General features: G+C 32.1%; 1 protein-coding gene across 1 annotated transcript; it reads right to left on the bottom strand.

The window, feature by feature from the left end:
• Positions 1-2,610: 2,610 nt before the first annotated feature.
• LOC105142777 (uncharacterized) lies at positions 2,611-3,459 on the bottom strand. The gene has a single exon (XM_011050568.1). The coding sequence runs from the start codon at positions 3,457-3,459 to the stop codon at positions 2,611-2,613; it is 849 nt and encodes a 282-aa protein (XP_011048870.1).
• Between the last annotated feature and the right edge of the window lie 8,809 nt (positions 3,460-12,268).

Raw genomic sequence — 12,268 nt, 5'->3', positions numbered from 1 at the left:
AAAACGGTCGGGGTTTGCTCAGGAGGAGGCGATGCACGTTTCTGTGGTGGTTTCACGGCTTGAGACGGCCGGAAATGGGAGATCGGCAAGGAGAGAGAGAATCGCCGACGAGAGGAGAGAGAAACTCTAGGTTGTGCTACGGTGTGGACGAGTGTATGGTGCGCTCGTGCGTCTGAAGGCTGTCAACCGCTGGATCTCGGATGAACAGATCGTGCGGCTGTGATTCGTTTGATCTTCAAGTGATCGGACGGTCAGAAGTGAATGGGCTGAAATCGGGTGTATCACGATGTACCGAGAACTCGGTACACCTGCTGACGTGGCGCAACCAGACCGAAGGGCAGATTATTGGAGCGGCTGAGATTGATTGGTGTTTTAAATCTGGTGTGGTAAAGCCTATTGTATCCTATGAAATCAAAGACTCAGATTTAAATACTATTAAATCTAACGGTTGGGATATTTTTGGTATTTTTTAATTTATTAAAAAAAAATTTAATATCTTAATAGGGTGCAGAAAAAGTATAAGAAAAATGAATAGTAACATAACCCGAAATAGTATGAAATTGGCTATTTATAGCTAATGAATTCAGACAACAATTCACGAATTGTTAAAGAATTCAGATAACAATTCATGGATTGTTAAAATTTTCAAACTTCCCCCGATTACTATTTGTCTTATTATATATAATAATACTAAATAATAATAATAATATTTATTTATAGGAGTAAAAATTAAAAATTCAAATCAGTATTATAAATAGTTTTTCACCCGCTAAAAATCAATTTTAAATTACAAAGAAACTTTTTTATACGGGTATCAACTCGGTGGACCGGGTTTTTTGACCAAAAATACCAGTTTTGACCAAAATAGTCCGAAACTCATTTTTTATCGCGGTCGACATGGTGGGACCCGTATTAACTCGGTGGACTCGGTTTTGACCGAAAATGACGGTTTTGACCCGAAACAACCCGAAACTCATTTTTCATCCCGGTCGACATGGTGGGACCCGTATTGACCCGGTGGACTTGGTTTTGACCGAAAATGACGGTTTTGACCCTAAACAGCCCGAAACTCATTTTTCATCCCGGTCGACATGGTGGGACCCGTATTGACCTGGTGGACTCGGTTTTGACAGAAAATGATGATTGACTCGAGAAAATATATTGTAAACTCTTTTTTTGTTCTTTTTTTTTCTTTTTTTTTATTTATTATATTTTTTTTGTCATGAATAATAAGATAAAATAACATTAAAAAAAATTAGTGAATCCAAAATTGGGTTACAACAATTGTGATGAACATTTCAATGGTAGAATATTGGTGTCTCGTGTATGAATTAAAATTTTGTTTAAAAATATGATTTAAACTTAGTTTTTTTTTAAATTTTGATTTTTTAATTTTTTTAAATTTTTTTAATGTATTAATATTAAAAATAAAATTTTAAAAATAAAAAAATTATTTTAATTTATTTCCAAATAAAAATATTTTAAAAAACAATTATTGTTACCCTTTCAAATTCCTTCCAACATAGACATTAAAGACCACAAATGCTGATTATAATAAAGCAAGAGACCTCTGGCATCCCTCGTGTTGCAGAATTTCGACAACAAGTGGATAAGAGCAAAGCTGCTTCATAAAGAAACCTTTGTATACAAGAAATTGAAAACAAAACCTCCCTAACCCCACGTCAATGGTATTTTTTAACAGTACCAACGCAAACAAAATAATGACTCAACCCCTCTAGGACCCAGTGATTATGAAACATAAAGTAGATTCAACAAAGAAAACAATGGAAAAAAAGAGGTAGAATAGGGAATGACGATGACCTTTCCCAAAGGGAAAATGTAGTGGAAGGAGATAGCTATAACTTTGCCTTCGTTACCACGAAGAATTTATATCTCCTGTATAGATGAATCACCCACTAATTCAATAATTATGCAATTATGAGATAATTCATTGAAATTAAGGTCTTAATCTCTCTAAATACGTTCTAAACCCTAATCTGCCCTTTAATTAGAGAAAGGGTGGTTTTTCACTCTTGAAGATCCCAAACTTTTGAGGGTAAAAAATGCCTAAATGTTTTTGTCTATTTCCTGTTCTCCTAAAAACAAAATCTGACAACCTAATTGTTTTTCAATCAATGGCTGTCCAAAATACAAATTAAGGTTTCTGAAGTGAAATCTGAGCATATGAGAAGACGTTATAGTTTTATGTTTCCGAGTACACTATGTCGTTCTAATTTCTTTTTATATATATATCAAAATTCAAGATTAAAAAAAAACAAAGAAAAATTAAGTAACTGGAAAGTTAGATAGAGTAGTCTTTACGTAAAGATTATTGCACCTAACTTTTATGAAATACAAGAAAGTCATTTCATAGTTACAATTCCATATATTTAAATCTTGTTTGTATTATTCTGGATATTATAAAGACTTAAAAAAAGACAATAAAAATAAGGATTCATTGATTCTTCAATTTTAAAGATATTTATTTCGGGCAATCCAAGGATGAACTAGGAGAATTATGCATCATGAATCATAAAAACCACCTCTCGATTTTACGGCACCTAATTATTTTTATTAATTTTTCCACTAATACTGCTAAATATTAATTACTTATCTATAATTAATAGCTAAATATTCTTCCTTTTCCTCACTTGACAAAGCAATACTTTCCTCTCTCAAAATCTTCTTCTTAGTAGCAATAAATCTCTCAACTGTAAGCCTGAACTCGTCATTATTCATCTCCAGCATCGACTTTCTCGCGGCTCCCGGAGTATTATGATTAAGGCCACCAGTACGGACTACAGTCAACGTTTCCCTTCCAATCTCCGTCTCCGATCTTCGAAACTCTCGTGAATATTCCCTTTTCTCTTTCCCATGTTTCCCTGATAGCGTCCTCCTGAAAAACTTCCCCTCTTTGAACACTGTAAGATCACGAACTGGATTTTTTCCCATTTCATCAACATTGGCAGCATCGTTAGTTTTCTCGCAGCAAACAATTTGTTTTTCGTCGTCGAGTGTATCTTTCTCACGAACTGGACTCTTCTCTTCTGCTTGAACTGGTTCCTCTTGAAGCGATGAAACAACAAACTGTTTGTCCTCTCCGGTGGTAGTTTTCCACTGAGGAGAGGAGGTGGAGAAGGAAACGTACTCGTCGTAGATATCGGTTTGGATTGGAGTGCCGCTTTGGTCATTGTTATTGGGTTTTGTAGATGAAAGGTAGACGACGATTAGAATGAAAACGTTTGCAAGCACAAAAGCATAGATTTTCTGGTTAAAAAAGGAGAGATAACGAGAGGCCGTATGTGTTATGACAGGGAAGCAAGAGAAGGAGCACCAAAGCAAGACTAAAGCTCCCACAGTTTCCAAGAAGGAGTACAAGTTTCTCTTTCTGTTGTACCTTCTCATAGCATCGGCTTTCCCAGCCTTCTCTTTGTCAAATATTTCAAAGGAACTAGACATTTTTGGTTTGTGGGGTTTTGATCTGCAGGAAGCCAAATGATAAGGAACGGCAAACGGAGGCTATGAAAGAGACATCGATATAGAGAGAGCAAGAGAGTGAAGAGAGCTTGTACGGGGCTTTGGCGTTGCTCGGAGTAAAGGGTTCTTGCAGAGAAGGAAAGTGAGAGAAAATAGGGATACAGAGAGGGATAGCAGGGATTGTGACTGAGATAGCTAACTCTTTTTTGGTACAGTCTTACCTTATTTGGTCTGGTTCGTGTTGAAGTTCTTAGAGGAAAGTAGAAATTGTAATGCAGATAGAGCTCTCGGGGGGTGGGAGGGGAGGGAGGCTTTTATAGAGAATAATTAGTCTGGGAAGGATCCATTCTATGATACAGAGATTTATAAATGCGAACAAAAATTAATTAATAAAGGTGAGAGAGTCTGAACAACAAGGGCCGAGACTTCGACCAGAAGAGGGCAAGTATGTGCGGAGATGCATGGCGTGGACCCTGGGCACGGAAGGTCTCCATCAACTTTTGTGTCGTGGCCTATAATCTCTCCATATTTAATATTACGACATCCTAATAGTGGGCTGTCTGTTTTTTTATTTATTATTTCTTTCACTTTTTTTCATAGTTTCTCATTTTGATAGAGGACACGTGGATTGCGATCTTGCCATTTTCCATTTCGGATGGAGGATATAAATAATTGCAAATTGCAATCTTACCATTTTAATCCTTTAATTGATTGCAAAGGACAAGATCCTTCACAAATTAAATTGATTCAAGTAAATAAATTGATATGATTTATAAAATTAAAAATAAAATAATATAATAATATATTTTTTTAACATTGATAAAATGGAATCAAAGTTTATAAATAGAAATGAAAATCATATTTATACAGTTCAATTAAAATAGACATTGTCCTAGTGTCGGTACATTAAGTTCTAGTTTCTTGAATAAAAATAAAATAAAAATTCACTTTTGATAAGTATATATTTTTTCTTCTATTTGTATTTTCCTCTCTTAAGAATGACAATAAAATTATACTTAACTATCGCTGGTTTTTATTAGAGTGCTGGAGAATTTCTTAAACAATAGTGTTATATAGACAAACAAAGTTGAAGTTTTTTAATACAAATACATGCAATAATTTTTTTTCTTATGAAAACTAATAATTTATTATTAGGGTATATGTAATTTATTTTTAATTAGTTTACCTATTAGATATAAAAAAATTATATGCTATGATGTTTCAAAATCCAATATATTTAGGTATTAGGTTTTTTGATGTTTGAACAATAAATAATTATATATTCATGTCAATATTTCATTCTTTAAAGTTTAAAAAATAAATAATTGATAGTAGAAGGGTCTAACAAATGCAAAATAGTCTATTTCAGTGAGGTTCAGGAGTCCTTAAATAATAAAGTTAATAGCTTTCAAAAAAATAGACCGCAATGCATGAGAGAATGAACATTAAATTTCAAGAATAAAAGTGTTTGTTTTTATTTTGATTCGATAAATACCCTAAGATTTAGAAGTATATATTAGTGTCTAGAGAATAAAAATTGCCAAGCCCTTACCTAGTAGTTCAGAGGGTGTTTATAATTCCTAAATCTTATTATTTGACTGGAATAGAGGGGTTAAAGAGTTATTTTTTTTATAATAATATTAATGAGGGATAAAAATTCCTTACACAAGATTAATGAAATAAAAATATAGTAGGCTCTTAAGACATGTTTTATACACTTTTGGATTTAAGAGGATGAATATCCCGAACATTAATATTTTATATTAAAAGTCATAAGAACAAAAAAACAAAACTTAATAACCTAATATAGGACCTATAATTATCTCCAAACCTTTTAGTCCTTTGTGTATGGTACACTACCAAACTCACGGTTATAAGGCATGGTAGTAAACTAGACTCATACTCACTTAAATTTAGTACATAGTTAACCTAAGGACATCAGATTAAGCAGCACACCAAACTCATGCCTAATTGGGCTTGACATGTGACCAAGTATAGAAGTAAAAGATTTACCAGTTTGCTAGACCTATGCCTCATTAGGCTCAACACGCAACCAAGCTCAGGAGTTTTAGGTCTAGCTATTCGATAGGCTTGTACCTATTTGAGCTCAATATGGTGCCAAGCTTATGAATGGTGGGTTTGGTAGCTCACCAGATCCATGTTTATTTGGGTTAAGCACGTAATTGAATTTAAAAATGTTAAGTTTAATAGCTCATTAGATCCTTATCTATTTGAGCTCAACACATAGCTAAATTCAAGAATATGGGTCTGACATCTTGTAAAATCCATGTATATTTGGAATCAACACATAATTGAACACAAAAATATTGAACTTGTAAACAAGTTAGACTCATATCAAGACTAAAGATGTTGGACATGGATGCAAAATCCATTGACATATTATTGGATTATCACCTTGTATTTGTATATTTTGAACAAATACTTAGGCTTTTTCATAAAGCAAGAAAACTACCGATTCATTAATTTGTATATCATTTTACCTTCTCAAGTTGCAATCAACAATCTTATCATTCTCAAAATCATTGAAGTGTAGATATATGCAGTACTCTTATATAAATTGCAATGTTTCCATTCCCCATTTTGATAGAAGGAAATATGTAGAAATTTCAACCAAGATCAATGAAGCGTGGACATGGTATCTGTGTTTGGCACATTATGGGAGTTGATTCGAGTTGGAGATTCCTCTCTTCACAAGCTTTTTCGTTAATGGATCTTGGATTATCGACATTTCCTTTCCTATTATCTTTTCCGGAGATTGCTTCCCAGTGACTCATTTTTGGTGAATAATAATGTGCAATGAACTTATTTAGGTTTTCATTATTCAACAACTACATTCGGAACACCAGCAACATATATACTTCTTTCATGCAATGCCCTTTATTAAACTTGATTGCCAACTCAAGACTCAACTAACTTGTTTTTAATTTGAATTGAGTGATAAAAAATAAACTTATAAATTATTTGGTTTGACCAGGTAATCACAATGGTTAATTCATGATTCTATTAATTTATTAAAATTAATTTTAATATAATTTTTAATTTAAAAAAATAATATTATTTTAATTTTTTAAAATAAATAATTAATTTGAATTAACTCGAGACCAACTATAATTATATTTAATTACTATGCAATATGCATACATGCACTCGCCTTGAAGAATCTTATCTGAGTTTATCAAATTATTTTGCATTTTATTAATCTTTTACTTGAAGCTCTACTGGAAAGTATCGTCTTCAGGATTCTAAGAAAAGTGGGTGGAAATTAAGAATGGAAGCGGACTATTCCCTGTTTTGTAAGTCAATAATTGTTCTTATGATCAAAGTTCGATATAAACAAAACTGCTTTATCTATAAATATGGCAATGCCGAACAAACTTCAAAGCTATTGGCCCTGCAATGAACCAAACAATCATATGATAGATTAATAATTAAAAATCAAATGTTAAACAAGCCTGTAGATTATTATTTGGAGAGAGAAAAAACCTTTTCCGATCAATTGAAAAAAAAGCAGAAAATCATTGAAATTGGATTAAATTTCCAACTTTTATTTTTTTAGATTAATATAGGTGTCTGGGCAGTTTGTGCGTATCACGATTAATTCCACGGGTCCTGAAGTTAACGACCATATAAGCCTCAAGTAGTCATCATATGAGTAACTAAGAACTCGAACCTAAAATTATAGAAAGAGCAAACCCTTTAATTCTAAATCTTTATCATTTAATTACCACCTAAAGGGAGGAAACCCATTAGATCTCCAACTTTGCCGCTCTAGGTAGTGGTAAGATTTTTACATTTGTTTATGCGCTCCGACATTTTTCGAGATAAACAACTAACGTAGGAATCTGTGCAATACTAAGGTAAAATTTGCAATCTCATGATTCGTTGAATAGTTGCAATGTCTTTTGAATAAATAATATTAGACTAGTGACTTTATGGCATGAATTAAATTACACAAATAAAATATTTTAATTTCTATAACCATTAATATTGAATTATAAATTTTATTAAATATAAATAAATCTACAATCATGTGAGTAATTAAAACTTTTTAATTTCATCATTAAATTTTTGCCTTTAGCCTCGGGACATGGATGGAAAACCCCTAAATATATTATAGATTGAAGAACCAATTTCATCAAAACTTGATGTTTAACACAATTTCTGATAATGTTTTTAATTATTTTTTAAAAGTGTTTTTAATTTGAAAATTGTTAAATATATTTTTAAGTATTTTTTTAATGATCTTGATGTAGTAATATAAAAAAATCTGTAAAATTTTTTTTTAATATATTTTCAAAATAAAAGCTATTTTGAAAAGCATTATACACTAAAATTTCAAACACCCCTAAAATTTATACTGACATATGTAATATTGATGGATGATTGATTCATTAATTTTTATACTCGTTTAAAAAATATCATAATTTAGTGGGATTAAAGCATTCAAATGCATGATTCGTAGGATAATGAATTCCAGAACTCCATGTGAATTCATGCCATAATATTATAAGAAATTCCTTCAATATCATAATTCTTAGCCAATGACGTCTCTGCCATAAAAATTAATCTTTACCGGGATGCTAAATGCAATGCATCACATGTTCTAATGCAGATGATTTCCCGAAGATTCAAATTCAATTGGCGTGCTAGCTTTACTTTTGTCTGTTTGGTTGTGGAGTAAATTAAATGAAAAAAGAAGGAGCAGATAGAAAATATATATTAAGTAGAAAGAAAAAGCAATTGGGTTCGTGATCAAAGTGAATAGTTTAGCACTGGGCTTACATTCATGGGAAATTCATAAGCTCTAAGAAAAGGACACAAAGTAGATACGTACAAGGTCATGGGACCTCATGAACTCGTGGTTTTGTCGAGGAAGATGATGAAACCCATGAAATATTGACTCCCTAATCCAGATACTACCCAGTGAGCCAGAAAGGTATTTAATGTATAGCTGTTAAACCCTTCCCGGTCCAATATATTAATTACCCGATAATTATTCTATCTAGGGTCTAGCATGAGTTGAGTTTGCTTTAGAATCATTATGGTTATTGATTTTGTAAAATTTAAGTGACATTATATATTAATTTATAACTTAGTTAACGAGACCAAATCTGTGTAAGATGATGATGGTCAATTCAAAGAAATTTTTTATTTAAAATAATATTATTTTTGTTTTTTTAAATTATCCAAAACAACATTTTTTTTATTTTAAAATAAAATTATATTAAAACTCAAATTATCATGACAACCTGGCTTCGACCGGGTTGGATATCAACACGAGTATGAAAACTATGCTTTAATGACCAGTGATCACACCGCTAAGTTAAGCGTTGCAACACTTTTTAGGGCTCGGGAAGTGACCAGGACCAGCAGCTGTGCAGGTGGAGAAGGGAGGGAACAATCACACGACTCCCTGGAACCTACTGTAGAAAGGGCAAAAATAAGTAAACAAGTATTTCTCCAATGGGAAATGAGATTCAATTTGACAGTCAGATTGTTCAGGTGAGTCCAGAGAAAGAAATTTGGATGTTGCTAGCCACATGCACAAGCAACACATATCATTCCTTCATTTTATTTTATTTCTTTTTCTTGATTCCATGGGATTTGTAGATCATCAACGGCCTTTTTTTAATTTTTTTTTTCGGAGTTCAGATTCAACAACTTCCCGTCAGGTATACATTAGAGTTACTTTCCTTCTTTTTTTTTGTTCTTTTCTTCTCTCTCTCTCTCTCTTTCTAATGGAGGTAACCAAACTGTTGAATAAAGGAATGTTAATAAATTAGGGGGGGAAACCAGGGATAATTTCCAAAAACCACCTGTAGAAAAAGATTTTACCCAGAAAACTAATCAAAACACTTTTACATCTATGAAATTCAAAACATTTTTTTTATATAAAGAACCCGCACATCTAATCTAACCATCATGTTAAAGGAGGAGAATGACAATGAGTTAGAAAAAAAGCAAAATAAAAGCACAATGGCTTGTTTCAATTGAAATATTCTAGTCTTCGAAAAGCACCATGGCACGGGTCGGCGGTGGAGAGAGGAGCTTTAAAAACACCATGGCACGTTGCGAGTGCAAGTGCAAGTGCAAGTGACAGAGATAATGGTAACTCCGGAAATCTAGGAAAATTAAAATTACTTGATATATATCTCCTTGTCCGTACAAACTTTTGGCATCCTGGTTAAAAAAAGGGTGAGATTCGGTGAAGGCTATGTTTGATTGATATTAAAAAAAAAAAAAACAGAGATAGAGAGAGAAGAAAATGGTTGGTAAAGTTATTTGTTTTCGAAAGGAAAAGGTCAAGTCATTGGGGCCCCAATAAATAAGTTAATAATACATCTCTAGGGTTTGTTTGGAGAACCTGTCTCATTCAATTAAACGTGAGCCTTTTTACAAAGCCACCAGCAATTGTAGAGATTCTAGTCTTAATCATGTCCCTTGAAATCATGTTGTCTGCCACTTGAAGCGGCAATAGTTATCCTTGTTACCAAAACGCTATTTGAAAAAAAAGAAAAAAAGAAAGAAACACTTGACTCCTAGTTAGTTTCTAGATTATAGTTATTAAATCTAATCTATGGGTTAAATCAGTATAAAATTTAAATTAGAGATTAAATGAGTTAATTTAAATTAATTTATATCAATAATTATTTTTTAAATTAAAATAATATTATTTTAATTTAAAAAAATTAATTTGAGTTTTAATTATTTTAGTCGAGTCTAAAATTAATTTACTAGGTGAATTGGGTTAAAACAAATCAACTCCAAGTTGATTATATTTACAATTAGCACGAGCCATGATATAAGTTGATTTGATCTCTTGGATATTTATAATTATCTAAGGACAATTCACACACATTTAAATTTCAGTAATTTTTTAATGTAATGATTAGTTTCTTGAGATGTTAAATCTTCTTTTTCAATTGTATAAAGTTTATGAACAATAATATGATAGATTCAGTATACCTACTAATTTCTCAAACTTGACATGTCCACTTGCAATCTTGGACTAAGCTTCTAAGAGTGATCAAGGCTAACAAGGCATATAGAAAAAATTCACCAACCCTGCATGTTTGCATTAACTAATTCATGGGTTCTGAGAACGTATATGCATTATAAGATCACAAGTCACAGTCATGCTAACTTTTTGTTTGCGTAATAAACTTTTGACTAGGCAGAAAACAGCCAACGGTTAAGGAACACAAGTCTTTCATAGATTAGAGAACGAATAAAAAAGACAATCGAGGTCTCCTTTACATCTTAGTTTTGACAAGCAAGAGATTTCGTGGAAAATTACATTAGATGTTCTTATTTTCTTCACATTGTTGTAATGAAATAAGCTGTCCCTGTCATTTTTGTTGGTTGTGAAAAACCTAGTTGGTTACAATTAAGTTTGTCGCACCCGACATCGCGGCGGCCTTAAAAAATTTAAATTCATGGAAAGAATGGATTTCTGGCATCCAGTTCTTTAATGGGGAAGTGTTTTTGTTTAAGGAGTCGCCACCTAGTATTATGGTTACTAGGAACCCTAACTGGTCAACAGAGATTCTATGGTTCGAGACTGATTACGCAAAAGGGAAGATATTATCACCCCTTTTAGCGTCCTGCCTAAGGCAGGCTGCATTGCTGACTTTGTCAATAATTGCTATTTTTTTTTGGTTTATGCTATGGTGGTTTTGCATGTAATATTCCTGACTCTGGCGTCAGTGAATATTTAACTACAGATATTTCCAACTCTGGCGTTGGTAAATATCACGTAGCTATAAAAACAAAATAAATTTAAATCAGTTATTTTTTTATTCCTGACTCTGGCGTCAGTGAATAAACAAATCAAATAAATTTATTTTTACACATCACACAAAAAATAAAATAAATTTAAATCAGTTATTTTTTTTTATTCCTGACTCTGGCGTCAGTGAATAAACAAATCAAATAAATTTATTTTTACACATCACACAAAAAATAAAATAAATTTAAATCAGTTATTTTTTTTTATTCCTGACTCTGGCGTCAGTGAATAAACAAATCAAATAAATTTATTTTTACACATCACACAAAAAATAAAATAAATTTAAATCAGTTATTTTTTTTTATTCCTGACTCTGGCGTTAGTGAATAAACAAATCAAATAAATTTAATTTTTTACGCATCACATAAAAAATAAAATAAATTTAAATCAGATATTTTTTTTTATTCCTGACTCTGGCGTCAGTGAATAAACAAATCAAATAAATTTATTTTTTACGCATCACACAAAAAATAAAATAAATTTAAATCAGTTATTTTTATTCCCGACTCTGGCGTCAGTGAACAAATGAAAAAAAAAATAAACTTATTTTTTATGCATGTACATATTTTTTTATTTTTTTCTAGCTAAAAATAACGAATAAAAAATAATATAAATTTAAACCGGTATTTTTATTCCTGACTCTGCCGTCAATGAATAAACCAATAAATTTACATTATTTTTTTATTCATGACTATATTTTTTATTTTTGCATTTTTGAAATATTTTATTTTTATTATTTTATTATTTTTTTTTTTTTTTTGGGGCTAGGCTGGGCTAACCCCAGCCCAGCATATATATTGGTGGTTGGGCTCAGCTCAGCTCCATAAGGGCTGGCCTGGGCCCAGCCGGCCCCGCCCGGGCACCGGCCTAAGCCAGTGACCGGCTGGGCAAACAATTGATGCACGCGTGAAGCGCCTTCACGCGTGCATCAACAGTGCGAAGGTAATTAAGTTACCTTCGCACTGTTCAAGTGCAATCTTA

Source organism: Populus euphratica, unplaced genomic scaffold (genome assembly GCF_000495115.2).
Source record: "Populus euphratica unplaced genomic scaffold, PopEup_1.0 scaffold217.1, whole genome shotgun sequence".
NCBI lineage: Eukaryota > Viridiplantae > Streptophyta > Magnoliopsida > Malpighiales > Salicaceae > Populus > Populus euphratica.
This window is presented reverse-complemented; position numbering and strand designations above follow the sequence as displayed.